Source organism: Rhopalosiphum maidis, chromosome 2 (genome assembly GCF_003676215.2).
Source record: "Rhopalosiphum maidis isolate BTI-1 chromosome 2, ASM367621v3, whole genome shotgun sequence".
Classification (NCBI taxonomy): Eukaryota; Metazoa; Arthropoda; class Insecta; order Hemiptera; family Aphididae; genus Rhopalosiphum; species Rhopalosiphum maidis.
In genome coordinates this window covers 82,477,683-82,494,904 of record NC_040878.1, presented here as the reverse complement: position 1 = coordinate 82,494,904, position 17,222 = coordinate 82,477,683, and the positions used below count along the sequence as shown (strand labels likewise).

At 28.5% G+C, this 17,222-nt stretch overlaps 1 protein-coding gene across 2 annotated transcripts; it reads left to right on the top strand.

Annotated features, from left to right (window-relative positions):
• Nucleotides 1-395: 395 nt before the first annotated feature.
• On the top strand, nucleotides 396-16,742 carry LOC113555205 (serine/threonine-protein kinase mTOR). Of its 2 annotated transcripts, XM_026959589.1 has the most exons (38): nucleotides 396-507; nucleotides 1,471-1,620; nucleotides 3,854-3,959; nucleotides 4,031-4,160; nucleotides 5,398-5,633; nucleotides 5,711-5,907; nucleotides 6,287-6,485; nucleotides 6,778-7,046; nucleotides 7,108-7,279; nucleotides 7,402-7,609; nucleotides 7,678-7,851; nucleotides 7,942-8,148; nucleotides 8,231-8,436; nucleotides 8,534-8,740; nucleotides 8,812-9,032; nucleotides 9,102-9,378; nucleotides 9,659-9,856; nucleotides 9,929-10,096; nucleotides 10,204-10,395; nucleotides 10,460-10,636; nucleotides 10,701-10,814; nucleotides 11,016-11,535; nucleotides 11,613-11,787; nucleotides 11,851-12,091; nucleotides 12,164-12,349; nucleotides 12,403-12,528; nucleotides 12,617-12,762; nucleotides 12,847-12,948; nucleotides 13,021-13,261; nucleotides 13,328-13,531; nucleotides 13,597-14,001; nucleotides 14,079-14,531; nucleotides 14,619-14,759; nucleotides 14,840-15,045; nucleotides 15,237-15,384; nucleotides 15,446-15,772; nucleotides 16,024-16,202; nucleotides 16,480-16,742. In XM_026959589.1, exons 1-38 carry the CDS (start codon nucleotides 419-421, stop codon nucleotides 16,493-16,495), a joined length of 7,713 nt encoding a protein of 2,570 aa, XP_026815390.1. In that variant the 5' UTR covers nucleotides 396-418; the 3' UTR covers nucleotides 16,496-16,742. The 2 variants fall into 2 exon arrangements, 1 of the variants encoding a protein (XP_026815390.1); XR_003405333.1 differs by lacking the exon at nucleotides 396-507 and having other exon boundaries at nucleotides 1,540-1,620; nucleotides 15,446-15,764; nucleotides 16,015-16,202; nucleotides 16,480-16,741.
• The last annotated feature ends 480 nt before the right edge of the window (nucleotides 16,743-17,222 follow it).

Genomic DNA, 17,222 nt, shown 5'->3' with positions numbered 1-17,222 from the left:
CGGAAATAATTTTATCTGAATATGTATAATATTTTCTTTACAATCACCGGGAATGTTAAAAAAATTAGTTTGTGTTTGCTAGTCTGCTATTGTACATATAATGTTAATAATGCGTAGATTCCTATGGAAATATCAGTTGTTATTTTATCATTTGAATCGTTAATTTTTGTTATGTTTTGTACTCGTATTGGCATACGCATTATACTCATAAATCATATAATTTATAAACGTATATAACGTGTGGTACTTACCTATTTAATTAAAAATTAAAAATGTGACTCAAATTATGATATACTATTAATTTTTCAATACATCTATAACAAACTAAATCGAAAAAGTCTGAGTGTAAAAATTATTTGTAGAGTCATGGTTTTTATATAATTTATAATTTTGACTGTGTTCTATAAAAAAAAACAGCATGTTTTTTAGTCATTCTTCAGTGATGTCCAAAAAACTTACAACTAAACAGCAAAACAATAATGAAGTTCAACTTGAACAACAATTGAGGTACCTTATATTGTCGTAATTTTATTAATTTTAATTTTTTCAAGCTCAAGTAATAAATTTAAAAAAAAAACCTAAACGTTATTATTAATATCTGATTATATTCATTTGATATTAAAAATAATAACGATATTAGTTTAAATAATAAAAGTAAAGTACCTAAGTAGTAAATCCTAAATAAAGCAAATTTTAATGTAAACATTAAACTGATATAGTGCCTATAATAGAGCTATATAGATAGATGCCATATAACTACAATTAGCTACCTACTTGGACCAGTATTTATAATTATTAAAATATTCAATACCACATTATATTAGAATTTAGAATACTATTATAGTAGTGCTAATGTGGGATACTGGGGTGTACACAGGACTTGCATTTTTCAACGAAATGTGGTTAAATTATAGAATGTATGAGTTTACTTAAAAATCTTTTTTCACAAAAATCTAAAGCATGACATTAAATAAAAGTTCTCAATATATTTTATTAAATTTTGTTTAAAATATAAATTATCATTATTCATTATGGAATTAAAACTTGATGCAGACCGCAAATAAGTCTCATTTGTCATTAGAAATTTAGGGCTAAAATAATTTTTTTTCTAATATATATTGTGTGTCACCTACAAAATAGTTTAAATTTTCGATAACGAGTTGGTTTATTACGATGTAATGTAAAATGTAATCCTCATATAATATGTACATTATACGCCACTAGGCACTAAATATTGAGTTACGGAATTAGTTTTAATAATTAATTTCTTATAAATACCTACTAATAAAATATCGAATATTTAAATGTTAATTTAGTGTTCATCAATAAAATAAACGTTATTTTAATAAATTGTTATTGCAAACACATACTAAAACATTATAACATATTGATTATTGATAATACTAAATGGTTAATATAATGAGTATCTAATTATAAGAATTAATAGCTTATTTATTTGAGATTTTATAGTGTTTGCAGAATTCCAAAGGAGAAATCAACTGTTAAAAAAAAAACCAAATTGATTCGAGCATATAACAATGTTGTATTAGATGAGAAGAAAAATGGTAAATGGAAATTTAATCTCGTGAAATCAAACGATCAACACATCAACTGTCAACTGTAAGTAAATTAATAGTTTTTATATTACATCGTTTTATCGACCAAAAAAAAAAACCCATAATCAATTTGATCATATAACTCTTAAACAGACAATCATACTTAGGTGGTGTACTACAGCAAATCATTACTATAAGCAGTGGCGTATATGGGGGGGGGGGTTAGGGGTTCAATCTCACTGAAATGTGTGGTTGGTACGGGCATTGATTTTGATTATATAATTAATTAGAATTTAAAAATGGACATTTTTTTTTTAATCCCCCCCGACCTGAAATTAATTTCTATATACGCCACTGGCTATATACGACCTATGAACAGACATTTTTGTTTTGTTTTTAGTTAGAATTTTGAGTTAACCAATGGATCATACTTGTTGACAATATTTTGTTTTCTTTTTAAACCAATAAACCACACATTATATAATGGTTAGTTTCTTTAGTGTATTTTTCTACTTTTAGAAAATTTTAAATTTTGGCAATCTTGGATATTAAAATAAAAAAACATTTATGGTTATATTATTTATATATATACTATAAAATATTATTATTTAATATTTAATACATTTGTTATTATTATTATGACAGTTAAAATATCAATCTAGGAAAAATGTGATGTATACTATTAGTAATAATTCCAGAATTTTTAATAAAAAAAAGGTTCGGCTTTTATTATAGATATTAATGACTTAAACTGTCTCAGGGAGCTTCTGAGCCTATTATCAATTATGTATATGTATATATATATATATATGCTCTATAAATACCATGGTTATAAAAAAAATGTAACAGTAATCTTTAAACGCCAAATACTATATTAATGATAGTTAATGTATTTTATGTTTTAGGAAAAACCATTAAATGTCTCATGCATTGGATTAAAAACATTTTTCACCATATTTTATAGCTATACCTTATATACGGTTAGGTCTGGTTATACCTATGTTCTAATATCCCATAAGAAAAAATCCTAAATAAATACGCTATTGGTATTTACCTGCCTAAATAAATAAAAACTGAAAAATATGAATACCAACAAAAGGCCGAATGTCTCGAATAAATGGAATATTATTTCAATTTGTAGAGTAAAACATTAAAATATAATAGAAATACAAAATAAAATCAATGATAACCTAATACGAGGCAATCTGGAAATTTTTGAAATCAAAGGACGAAGCCCGACGAAGGCGAACTCCAAACAGTCCAAACGAACAATCAAACTAATGACTTACTATCGAAAAGTCAAACATTGTGTCGCACCTACCAACCAAACCACAGAGTTACACAGGGTATTGTATATGCCTGTGCAACCAACTCTTGTTTACCATCACACCCGTCCAAAGTTAGCAACAAGATAATATCACTGAGCTGATAACATAATGTGCGTTCTATGGTTATGTACTTCACAAAAAACAGCCGGGTTTTATCATTTTAAAATCAAAATAATAAATAGTTGATGTTTTTGATGTTGTAATTTTAAAAGTTTTCAAAACACAATAAGTATTTGTATGTTTGTTTTTAATGTCACTATTATTGTAAATATTATGTTCGTTTTAAATTAGTGTACCATTATTGAATGTATCAAATACATTAAATCATCGATTCCAGAGACTGATTGATTGTAAGAAAACTTATTTTCAATGTAATATGTATATCGTTTTTTTATAGTAATACAATTATTTAATGTATATTTTTGATTTTCCTAATATTAATTTATATCGTAAATTTACATTAGATTTTAGTTAATCATGTAATTTGTTTAAGAACATTACTAAGTGTTGTATTTTATGAACTTTAAATAGATATTTTAGAAAGAACTCTTTCTATGAAAATGTAACTAGACCATAAATATTCCATGCTGTATAAGAACTTTATTCTTTTAATAATATAATTCCTTAATTATTTTTACTTATTTATTTCTGTAAAAGTTATCATATACCTACTAAATACATACCCTATTAGTATTGACATTTAACATTTCTTAATTAATTTAGTTTATTCAATTTTAATTGATTACAACTGGTAAGAAATACCCATCTAGTTTATTAAAAACAAAAACAAATTGTATCCAAATTTATTAAATTTATTCAAATTTAATTTAAAAACTATAAATGTAATTAATAGTATTGTCTGTCTATCAGATATCATAGCTTTGTTAATATTATAAAATAATATATACATTATTTCTGTGTATAGTTTAGTTGATTTAAATTGAATTAGATTCTATATTTATGTTTCAGAGCCAAAAAAAACATGTCATCTGTACGCATGCAACATTTTGTAACTAGGTTAAAGTCCAAAAACTTTGAGATCCGTAAACGTGCTGCTCGAGATTTAAATCTCTATGTAATTATCAAACATTTTTTAAGCTTTTATCTAAATAAACATTAATTTGTGTTTAATTATTATTATTTAAGGTAAAAACTGAACTACGTGAGGTATCAGCAGAAGAGCGAGCAGTTTTTAATGATGAATTTAACCAACATATATATGAAATGGTATCAAGTTCTGATAGCAATGAAAAAATTGGTGGAATACTTGCTATATGTGAGTAAAATGCAGCTGTAGACATTTTTTATCATATAATATTAGTTACTAAGAAAATATTTATTTTGGCAGTTGTATAAATCAAGAATTTATTAATAGGTCTTCAAATTACACATTTTTTATTTTTACTTTTTCTTTCTTCGTTATAATGTATAGATTATAATAAATTTGTTTTGAAATTATTAACTCATATTATGTGTTAAATTGCAAACATTTGCTAATAATCTATTAATAATTAAGCAAATTATTACATTCCTAAACTAAACTATAAGGGATGCTTGTTAGAGAAAAATCAAATGACATCACTTTATATTTAAATGAATGTGCCTTGTGTTAAATTAAAAATTCAAATACATTGAATTTGTATATTTTAAAAGTTAAATAGCTTAGAGTGATGTATCTTAAGTGTAGTATAATTTGAATTTGATTCATTAATTTTAATCATACATTACATTATCATGACTAAAAAATTAAAGATATATATGTCTTCAACTGATCGAGTTAATCAAAACATTTGAATTATATTAAAATTTTTAAGTTTATTTCATTATGTAAAGTAGCAGCATTGACAAATTAATAGATATTATGATATGAATTACTAATCTGATAAAATTGTAAACAAATTATTATAAAATGATTTTCAACTTGTTATAATCTAATTTCATTGTTAGTATATTATTTTTGTTATTATATCTTATTATTAGTGTTCAAAAATATTTTAGATATACGGGGTATCAAATTTAGGGTGAGTAGTTAATAAGTATTTAAAGTTTAGATGCGCGGAGTGGAGTGGTACGGGGTTACCCTACAAAATGTCTGTCCACTACTCCGCTTGTCTAAACTTTAAATAAGAATAACTCATAAACTACTCGCCCTAAATTCGAATTTTATGTATCAAAATACTCAGAAAATTATTCTGCTTTGGAATATAAAACTCTATGCTGTCATTCAAAAAAGTAAAAACTTAAAAAAATATAAGGATAACAAATATTTAAAAATATAATTTTTAAAAAAAAACATTGATTTTTTAACAACTTAAAACAATGCAAAAAAATATTTTCAAAAACATGAATACTTTTTGAAATAATGAGTGGTTCATGATAAAAGAATCACTCTGTATTTTTAAAATATTTAATTAAAATAAAATTTATAATATTTTATTTGGTAATGTAAATACTTTATTTGTTGATTAATATTTTATTAATTGATGATGACATTATTGAATTAATTTTTACAGTGTGTTTAATTGGTGCTGATGTTGGCAATAAAAATAACCGTATTAGTAGGTTTGCAAACTATTTACGTAATTTATTGCCATCTGCCGATTCGGCAGTAATGGAGCTTGCTGCCAAAACAGTTGGAAAATTAGCCTTGGACTCTGGTACTTATGCAGACCAGTATGTTGAATTTGAGGTAAAAAGAGCATTTGAATGGTTAGGTGGTGTACGAAATGAACCAAAAAGATATGCGGCAGTGAGTGACATCATTATTTATATTAATATTATTATTGGTATAAATGATCTTAATGATACAATTTATTTGTTTATAAGGTGCTCATACTCAGAGAAATTGCTACTATGGTTCCAACTCTTTTCTTTCAGCACGCAGCTCAGTTTTTTGATTTGGTGTTAAATGTAGCACGTGATCCAAAACCAAATATTAGAGATGGGGCTGTAGAAGCATTAAGAGCAGCTCTTGTTGTAACTGCTCAAAGAGAAACTTCTAAACAAACACAGAAGTCTGAATGGTACTAATAAAAAATGTATAAAACGTGTATATGACTGGGTTATCGTGTATAATTTTAGATAATTAATACTTAATTATTGAACTTCACTTACCTCGATTTATTTTTCTGGTTTACTTAAACTTAATACTTAATATAAAATTTGTATACTTATTACTTATAAACTTAAGTCAAGATATGTATGGGGTTAATTTATTTGAATATTTTGGAAATTAATTATTATTTCTCATTATGTTTTCAAATAGTTATTGAATGTTCAAAGTTTAATAGGGATTACATTAAATATATGGGTGGGTATATTTAAAGTAAAATATGATGTTATATTTTGATTATTGTATCTACAATTGTGTTGCTAATTTAATGTTGTTTTTTCTTCTGTTAGGTACAAGCAATGTTATGAAGAAGTTATGAATGGAATTGATGATTCTATAAATAAAGAAAAAGGCATTGTTCGTGATGACAAAATACATGGATCATTATTAGTGTTAAACGAATTGTTAAGAGTCAGCAATGTTAATTGGGAAAGACGAAATGACTCATTGATGCAAAGATTGCAGTGGGATCAAAGTCAGACTAGTGCGGTTAGATATATTTATGGCAAATATCATATAGTTTTTAATTTTACTCATTTCATTTCTCAAAATTATCCTTATCAGTAATTTATAAATCTTTTGTTATATAAGTAATTGTTTATCATATTTATTATTAATTTTTATTCTTATTCCGTATTCTTATCCTATAATTTCTCATAGATTATTTTCTTTTACTTGGTAAAAAGTGTAACAATGATATTACCATGATTGTTATTTTTATAGTTAAACAGAAAAAAATACAAATTCAAATAATAAAATTAAAAAATGTGTTTGGTTTTAGGAAATATTGAGTTTACTACCTCGAACCAAATCTGCTTTGAAAGGGCTGGTAGGCGGTTCTGGACGAACAGATGATGACTCAGTAAGAATTGCATCATCAGGTATTCGATACGAAAGCAGTGCTTGCAAAAATTTACTTCAAGAAAACTATGACCGAGTGTGTTCATCAGCAATATCTCATAGAATGTGCAGAAATCTCTTAGTGAATTCTGCTCTGATGAAATTGCTTCCCAGACTAGCTGCATTCAATAAATCAATTTTTGTTCAAAAGTATTACTGTATTATTTTAATATTTTTATTTATATGTTCTTAAAAACATTTTATTTTCTAGTTACTTAAATTCTTCAATGCTGTTTCTTCTTGCAACTATCCGTGGTCGTGATCGTGATCAACGGACTTATGCATTTGTTTCTGTTGGTCTGGTTGCAATAGCTATTGAAGATCATATCAAGCCATATTTATCTAAAATTTTAGAATTAATACGTAGTTTCTTACCATCTAAGGTATTATTTTAAACAATATATCCAAAGATTTTCTTTTCAAACAAACTTGATTTGTAATATGGTTGTACCAATATAATATGGTTCATTTTTGTATTAATATATATTTTTGAAAATTTTTACAGGATAGTTCAAAAAAAAAACCTGCAAATCCTGAACCAGCGGTTTATGTTTGTATTACATTATTGGGAATTGCAACTCAACACAATATTAAGAACGATCTTAAAGAACTTCTTGAACCTATGTTAGCAATGGGTCTCAGTCCTACACTTACAATAGCTTTTAAAGAATTGGCAGTAGCCGTACCCGCATTGAAAAAAGATATTTCTGATGGTTAACAAAGAAGTTCATTTAAGTTTCATTTTCTTAAGCTATAAACATTGGTTTTTTTTCTTTTTTAGGATTACTGAAAATACTGTCTCAAGTGCTTAATAACCGTAGTTCTTCTATTGCATTGCCATTATCTGTTACAAGTTCTGCACTCAGTTTGTCATTAATGCCATCAGTTCTTGAGTCTCAAAATATTTCAAATATTGTTTTGGCCCTCAGAACACTTGGGAGCTTCAACTTTGAAGGTTAATATAATATTTATTACTATATTTAAATATGGATTATAATTAATAATCAAGAATATGTGAAAATTTAACTAAAAACAATTTTTCTAGGACATTCTTTACTGCAATTTTTGCGTCGCTGTGCTGAGCATTATCTAGAAAGTGAACAACAAGAAGTTCGAATTGAATCTGTTCGAACATGTAGTCGTTTATTGCGTTTGGCAATTGAGTCGCCACAAAGTAAAACATCTCATACAGTTAGATATACAATTTCTACAGTCATAAAGCAACTGCTTGTTGTTGGAGTTTCTGATACTGGTCAGTAAGATAAATGTGGTTTGTATATAAAATTTAAAACTAAGAACAGATAATAATTTGATTTATTTTCTCATTATGTTAGATCCTGATGTGCGTTATGTAGTGTTTGAGAACCTCGACCGTAGTTTTGATTTTTATCTTGCTCAAGTTCATAATCTCACTGCATTATTTATGGCTATGAATGATGTGAATTTTGAAATAAGAGAAATGGCCCTCTGTACTATAGGACGGCTTAGTCTGGTAAATCCTGCTTATGTAATGCCACCGTTGCGCAAAACACTAATGCAGGTTTGTATAATTATTTATTATTATTTATCTTATTTTATGATAAATCAAAGAATTTGATGAAATTAAAACTGAATATTTGATAACTTTTTCCTATTAGTGTTTGACTGAACTTGAACACAGTGGAATGGGTCGTAATAAAGAGCAAAGTGCCAGAATGATTGACCATATGGCTGTTCACGCTCCTCGTCTTGTTTCTCCATATGTGCAACCAGTTTTAAAAATATTAGTTCCTAAACTTCATGAACCAGATTTAAATCCAAGTATTTTGATAAGTATACTCGCATGTATTGGAGATTTGGCTCAGGTAAGTTTAATATGGTTTTATTTTATTTAAAATAAAATAATTATTTGTGTGTTTGTGGTTGAAATTAACAGGTGAATGGAGAAGAAATGTGTAGTTGGACTGATGAACTGTTGCCTTTCTTATTGGACATGTTAGGTGACGGTGGATCACAAGAAAAACGTGGAGTTGCTCTTTGGGTACTTGGTAAATTAGTTGAAGGACTTGGATACGTCATCCAACCATATGAACAATACCCTTCATTATTAGACACTTTACTCGGATTTTTAAAAACTGAACAACAACCCATAGTCAGGTGCATTTTTGTACATTTTATAAAATAGTTAACTCATTAACTAATATGATTTTCTTATTTTTGCTTTAGAAGAGAAACAATTCGGGTACTCGGGCTTCTTGGAGCTTTAGATCCTTATAAACATAAAATGAATCTGGGACAGATTGATTCTCAAATTGAGTCTACTGCATTACTTTCGATGACTGATCCACGCCCTATATCAGAAACAGAATGGACAACTAGTGAAATGTTAGTAAATATGAGTACATCAACATTGGAAGAATATTATCCAGCTGTAGCAGTTGCAACACTTATACGTATTATTCGTGATCCAAATTTATTTCAACATCACACTATGGTTGTACAAGTTAGTAAAAATAGATGTTTAAAATGTATATTATATTTTATGTTTCTTTTTTTTGTAGTCATAAATTAACTTAATTTACACTGCAAATTGTAAGACATTTATTGTAAATTGATAACGAGTAGTCACTATGTTTGAAATATTAACTGTGTTAGGTATTATTTTATTTATTTATATATCTTAATCAGTCGAGATCTTCAGTTATTACTTAAATATTCATTATTTAGTTTAAATATTTTGTGTACTAATGATAATTAATATATAATAATATGTTATATTTTAGGCTATAACATTTATCTTTCAATCTTTGGGAATAAAATGTGTACCATACATACCGCAAGTTATGCCCAGCTTTTTAAATGTAATTCGTACAGCAGATGCCAACTTTAGAGAATATCTATTCCAGCAGTTGGGTGTACTTATAAATATTGTTGGTCCACACATTCGAAACTATTTGGATGATATATTTTTGTTAATTAAAGTTAGTTGCATTAAAGATTTAAAAATTCCTATTTAAATATGTTTAATGTAAAAATTGAATTTGTTTTCCTAGGAATTATGGATTCCGAATAGTTCACTTCAGTGTACTTTAATTCAGCTAGTTGAATACATAGTTGTGGCACTTGGAGCACAATTCAAAACTTACTTATCGCAATTAATGCCTAACATACTACGAATACTTTATCATGATTCTAGTAAAAACCACAATGTTACCAAGAGAGTAAGTCATCATTCATACTGATAATTTATTACTTTTATTATTTATTTTTATAAGTTAGTATATAAATGTACTATTATTTATTTATATTATAATTTATAAACTTTTAGATGGTTGTAGCTTTATGTAAATTTGGTATTAACTTGGATGAGTATTTACACATGATTATGCCACCACTTGTAAATTTATTTGATGCCACTGATCATCCTACTCAAGTCAGCCAGGTGGCAATGGAAACTGTAGCACAGTTAGCGTACACTTTAGATTTTACCGACTATGCATCACGTATAATACATGGAATTGTATGAGTATTTTTCGTAGTTTAGAGTAATATTATTTATATTAAATTTTTTGAATGCATTTTAGGTGAACTCCATAGAAAGTACACCAGAACTTAGAAAAACTGCTATGGAAACATTATGTGCATTGATATGTCAATTGGGTCGCAAATATACAATATTTATGCCACTTGTTGCACGCACTTTAAATAAATGCCAATACAATTATCCTCCTTATGACATGCTCATTACTTATATATCATCAGTGTGTGATCAAATTAATGTCACAAAAAATATAATTTTTTTACTTAAATTTTTTTTTTTTTTAGAACAATGATGGAAGTCTAGAAGAAAATCTATTGCTTTCTAGACACAAGCAGTTTAAAAGTAAAAAAGAAGTTGGCGTACATCTAGTTGGAGATGCGGCTACTATAATAAAAAAGGTGTTTTTTGATAGTTTTGTTTTAAGGAGCATTATATAAATAATATTATCATCAAATGGTAATAGACTCTCTTTTTGTATAAATAGTAAATTACTTATTAATTAAGTATTTATTATAATACAAAAAAAATTAATATATCATCCGTTCATAATTTTTGCAATGGCCGAATTTTAGATTAATATTATTTTTATTTTTTTAAAGATGCATACGTCATTGCCAAATTTACAAAAAGCATGGTTAGCAAATCGTTGTGTATCTAAAGATGATTGGCTGGAATGGTTAAGACGACTTGGCATTGACTTCTTAAAAGAATCACCTTCACCAGCTCTACGTTCATGTTGGGCACTTGCCCAAACATATTCTCAGTTGCCCAAAGATCTGTTCAATGCAGCATTTGTCAGCTGTTGGACAGAATTAACAGAACCACTTAGAAAGGAGCTAATACAGACCTTAGAACAGGCATTGATGGTCTCTGACCTCCCTGAAATGACGCAAACTATATTGAACTTGGCTGAATTTATGGATCATTGTGAAAAAGGACCATTGCCAATTGATCCTCATATACTTGGTGAAAGAGCTATGGACTGCCGAGCTTATGCAAAAGCTTTGCACTACAAAGAAGACGAGTATATCAAAGAGATAAATAGTCAAGTATGCCCAAATATTATTGAATCACTTATATCTATCAACAATAAATTACAACAAAAAGAAGCAGCATCGGGTACATAAAAAATTATTATTACAATAAAATGTTTGTCAACTAATGTGTTATTTATTATTATTATTATTGTAACCTAGGTTTATTGGAAGTAGTTATGAGTAAACAAGAAGAAGACCAAGAACCTGGTGAACAGTTGAAAATACAAGCTAGGTGGTTTGAAAAACTACATAACTGGGAACAAGCATTGTCATGTTACGAAGGATTTTTGCAAAAGGAACCAAATGATATAGAGTGGTCATTAGGAGAAATGAGGTAGATTTAATTTATAAAATTTAACAATCAATTCTTAGAATGTATAAATTGATTTAATGACAGGTGTTTGGAATCTTTGGGTCAATGGGGAAAGCTAAATAATGTGGCTGCTTCTCATTGGTTACATTTCCCCGAGAGTGGGCGTGAAAAAATGTCGAGGGTTGCTGCAGCAGCAGCCTGGGGATTAAAACAGTGGCAACAAATGGCAATTTATGTGGATTTTATACCGAGAGACACTATGGATGGAGCCTTTTATAGAGCGGTCTTATCTATTCATGGAGAACAATATGAACACGCTCAAAAAGTATGTACATACTTAAATGTATTTAAAAGTTGATTTATACACTTGTACTATAAAATGTATCTATGTTTATAGTTCATTGATTTAGCTCGGGAAATTTTGGATACTGAACTTACAGCTGCTGCAGCAGAAAGTTATCAGCGAGCTTATGGTGCTATGGTTTCTGTACAAATGTTGTCTGAACTTGAAGAAGTCATTCAATATAAACTGAAACCAGAGAAACGCCAAATAATTTATAAAGTCTGGTGGGATAGGCTACAGGTAATAATAACTATAGAAAATTTGATTCATTTAAAACGTAAAAATGATTTTAGGGATGTCAAAGAGTTGTTGAAGATTGGCAGCGTATAATTCAAGTACATTCATTGGTGTTAAGTCCCGAAGAAGATATGCATACATGGCTTAAGTATGCTGCTTTGTGTCGTAAATCGTCACGTTTGGTAAATTTCTATTTTATTTTGAAGTTTTTTACGTATTGTTATTTAGAAAGTATGTAAATGTTTTTTATATTTCAAATAATATGTTTAGGTATTGTCTCATAAGACTCTTACTACATTACTGGGTACGGATCCTTCGAAAAATCCTACTGAACCGTTACCAATGACTCATCCTCATGTCACATTTGCATACATTAAGCATATGTGGACCTCTGGATCCAAATCGGAAGCCTTCAAGTAAATAATAATAAATATTTAATAGTTACATAGGTACAAATGTTTTCTAATAATTTATGGATATTGTTTGTTTGTTATTTTTAGTCATTTGAATAGTTTGGTTCAAAATGTGTTGCCACAATTAAAACGAAAAGGAAAAGATAATGAAAAACTTAGGATTGATCCTACTAAAAAACTGTTGGCAAGGTATAATTCAAATTATGATAAATATTTTTACTTTTATTTTATGTAGTACAGAATATAATTTATGTCTTACAGATGCTACTTAAAGTTAGGATATTGGCAAGAGGAGCTTCAGGGTTTGACAGAATTGTCAATACCCAATGTTTTAGAATACTACTTTGCAGCAACATTTCATGATCCCTGTTGGTATAAAGCATGGCATTCATGGGCATACATGAATTTTGAAACTGTTCTTTTCTATAAACATCAACAAAATAAATCACAGGCAAATGATCAGAATGCAGAAAAAGGAGTAGCTGATAAAACTAGTTCTGAGGTAGTTAAATTAGTTTAAGGTTCTTATTATTATTTACAATTTTAATAAAACTTTTAATTTTTATAGTTTCCAAAATCTGATCAATATATTACACAGTTTACTGTACCTGCAGTTGAAGGATTTTTTAAATCTATCTCATTATCTCAAGGTAGTTCTCTACAAGATACATTAAGACTCTTAACCCTATGGTTTGAGTATGGTCAATATCATGATGTGTATGAAGCCATTGTTGATGGCTTAAAATCTAGCCATATCAATACGTGGTTACAAGTAATCATTTGTAAAATTAATATTTAAACAAAACCATACTATGTATATCTAAAATGTTGGCTTAGGTGATACCTCAACTGATTGCTCGCATTGACACTCCTCGCACTCTGGTCAGCCGTCTAATTCAAGTTCAGTTAATTGATATAGGCAAACACCATCCTCAAGCCTTGGTCTATCCATTGACTGTAGCAAATAAATCTGCCAGTGTAGCACGAAAGAATGCTGCAAGAAAAATCTTAAAAACAATGTGTGAACATAATCCAAATTTAGTGCAGCAAGCGGTCATGGTTAGTGATGAACTACTTAGGGTTGCTATACTTTGGCATGAGTTGTGGCACGAGGCCTTGGAAGAAGCCAGTAGGTTGTACTTTGGTGAAAATAATGTGAAAGGAATGTATGAAGTTTTGGAACCATTGCATGCTATGCTGGAAAAGGGGCCTCAGACTTTGAAAGAAACTTCATTTAATCAAGTATGTATTGAAAATTATATTTGCTAAATATGTATAAATATAATAAATAAAAAATGTATTAATAAATTTTCATCTAGACATATGGTAGAGATTTGGTTGAAGCTTTAGAATGGTGTAATCGTTATCTGGTTTCTGGTAATAATCGTGACTTGAACCAAGCATGGGATTTGTATTATCATGTTTTTCGCCGAATATCAAGACAATTGCCTCAACTTACAAATCTGGAACTTCAGTATGTCAGTCCACAATTACATCAAAGTCGTAATATGGAACTTGCAGTCCCCGGTTCATACATACCTGGTCAACCTATTGTCAGGATTGCTTACATTCAGAGCTCGTTGACTGTGATCAGTTCAAAGCAACGTCCTCGCAAATTAGTTATTAAAGGTAGTGATGGAAACGAATTTATGTTCTTGTTGAAAGGTCATGAAGATCTTAGACAAGATGAAAGAGTTATGCAACTTTTTGGCTTGGTCAACACACTGTTGCTTAATGACCCTGATACGTTTAGACGAAATTTAACTATTCAGGTGCTTGTTATTTTTTAATATTTCTTGCCACATACATTATACTTTAAATATAAATATATCTATGATTTTTATTTTAAAATACTTCAGAGGTATGCTGTTATACCTTTATCAACAAACTCTGGACTTATTGGTTGGGTACCTCATTGTGACACATTGCATACTCTAATACGCGATTTCAGAGAAAAGAAGAAGACGTTATTGAATATAGAACACAGAATCATGTTAAGAGTAATGTTTATATTATAAGTGTTTAAAATTCAATATTGTTATAAGTACTACTTTCATCTTGAACATTTTCTGTTTTTTAGATGGCTCCAAACTATGATCATTTAACATTAATGCAAAAGGTTGAAGTGTTTGAACACGCTTTAACTAATACCCTGGGAGATGATCTAGCAAGATTACTATGGCTCAAGTCCCCATCATCTGAAGTTTGGTTTGATCGTAGAACTAATTACACAAGGTCATTGGCTGTGATGTCTATGGTTGGCTATATACTCGGATTAGGAGACAGGTAAAATTAATCTTTACATAATGTTATAATATCTTATTATACAAGATAGACTATGCATGTTATCCTATTTTTAATTTTCCTCATCGAATAAGTTAAAAATAATTTAGTGGCCTACCCTGTATTTAATTTTATATTTAAATTAAATTGTTTGGATCTATATTGTTTTGACTATTAAAATGTTTTACTTTTAGACATCCTTCAAATTTGATGTTGGACCGTTTAAGTGGAAAAATACTACATATTGATTTTGGCGATTGTTTTGAAGTGGCTATGACCCGTGAAAAGTTTCCAGAAAAAATTCCTTTCAGGCTTACTAGAATGCTTATTAATGCTATGGAAGTATGCATAACTTGTTGAACTGTTTTTGAACAGTGGTAAAAAGTTTTTATTGTATTATTAGATCACTGGTATTGAGGGAACCTATCGTAGAACATGTGAAAGTGTTATGACTGTGCTTCGAAACAACAAAGACAGCTTGATGGCTGTACTAGAAGCTTTTGTCTATGACCCATTGCTAAATTGGCGTCTAATGGAAGCTGGCGTTGGAGCACGGAGAACAGCAGCTGCAACTGCTGGCACTACAGTTGTTGGGACAAATCCTATAAGTGCAGCCTCTGCTGCTACTACAGTTTCAGAAGAAGTGAGCATGGCTACTAGTTTTGCAGCGTCTCTTAGCAAAAAAGCCGCTCCTTTGAATGTTGGTCCAGGAGGTGATAATGGTATGTTAATGAAATTACAAATTTAACAGTATAGTCTATCTCACAAAAAGAGGTATCGTTTTGCGCATGTAGACTGAGTTATGAACCAGGGTCAAGTTGAATTTGGTGCGAAAACGCAAAGTAGTATGGGGATGTAAAAGAATATATGGTTTTTGTCGATATACGGAACCTTTCTTTCCTGAGACAGACTTTAGTATTGCGCTATGGAATATAACTTTAGTGTATAATACGTTTGGTGGGTGGTGTTTAGGTAATAACTGAAACTGAGCCAACTGAAGCATTGAACATGAAAGCTCTAGCAATTGTCACAAGAGTACGTGAAAAATTGACTGGTAAAGACTTTATACATGAGCAAGAACTGACTGTTCCCAGACAAGTAAATTTACTCATACAACAGGCCACTGCTAACGAAAACCTTTGTCAATGCTACATTGGTTGGTGAGTATAAGTTATAGGTTTATATATTCTATTTTTATTTGAATTTATCTAATTTTAAGTTTTCAGATTCAAACTATGACTCAATAACAATTAAAATAAATTCTTAAAAAAAGTTCAAACTATCTTTTATTAATTATACTAGCATTTTTTTTTCATATATTTATTGCTATATTTATTATTTTACAATATTACATAACGTTACAATTATGTTATTGGTTGTCATTTTTTGAGAACATTTTTGTAAAATAAATTTTGATACGTTTATTTTAATTTTCAGGTGTCCGTTTTGGTGAAATTTCATACTATGTCTGTTGTTACAAAATTACACAATATACACTATACATTATTGTTATTACATTTTATACACTAATTTAAGATTAAGAACGTTTTAAGAATGTTTAATGTAGGTAATGAAATGTGTATATATTTTTTGTTTTTATTTAAAATTATTTCCATTTTTTTTCACTACTGCATATAAACCAATTTGGTGCATTTATAATTTTAAATTTTATTTTTAAATTTTTGTTTTTATGTTTTTGATCAAGCCTATGTTATTTTTACTTGATACCAAGATTTAATTGTATACTGTAAACTACACAATTGTACAAAAAAGTATATTAAAAACTTTTCATTGAAAAACAATTAATAAAATATCCAAAGAAAAATTATTGATACAAGTTCACTCACATGTATAAATAATAAAGTTATTTAAATATCATTATATTAAAGAAAATCAATAATAACTTGATCTGTATCAGAATTTAGTTGACTAATTAGTTTTATTTTTTACAAAAGTAGTCAGACAAAACACTAACTATTTTCTCGACATTCATTACATAAATAATAATATAATCAGAGAAATTAATATTATGTGATCATGATTTTAGAGCAAGGATTTTAACCCTGTTGGGCAATCATTGATAAAATCAAAATATTGAAATAATTGAATTGCCTAAAATTGACAATCTATTAATTGAAGTAAAGCGGCTAATTCCGACGGTAAATATCTACAGAATGTTT

Bases quoted from the DNA above. Each gene is read 5' to 3' on its own strand.
- LOC113555205 (XM_026959589.1), top strand. From the start codon at position 419: ATGTTTTTTAGTCATTCTTCAGTGATGTCCAAAAAACTTACAACTAAA. The intron at 6,486-6,777 runs GTTAGATATATT...GTTTGGTTTTAG, and splicing joins ATCAAAGTCAGACTAGTGCG to GAAATATTGAGTTTACTACC. The intron at 7,047-7,107 runs GTATTACTGTAT...TTTATTTTCTAG, and splicing joins AAATCAATTTTTGTTCAAAA to TTACTTAAATTCTTCAATGC.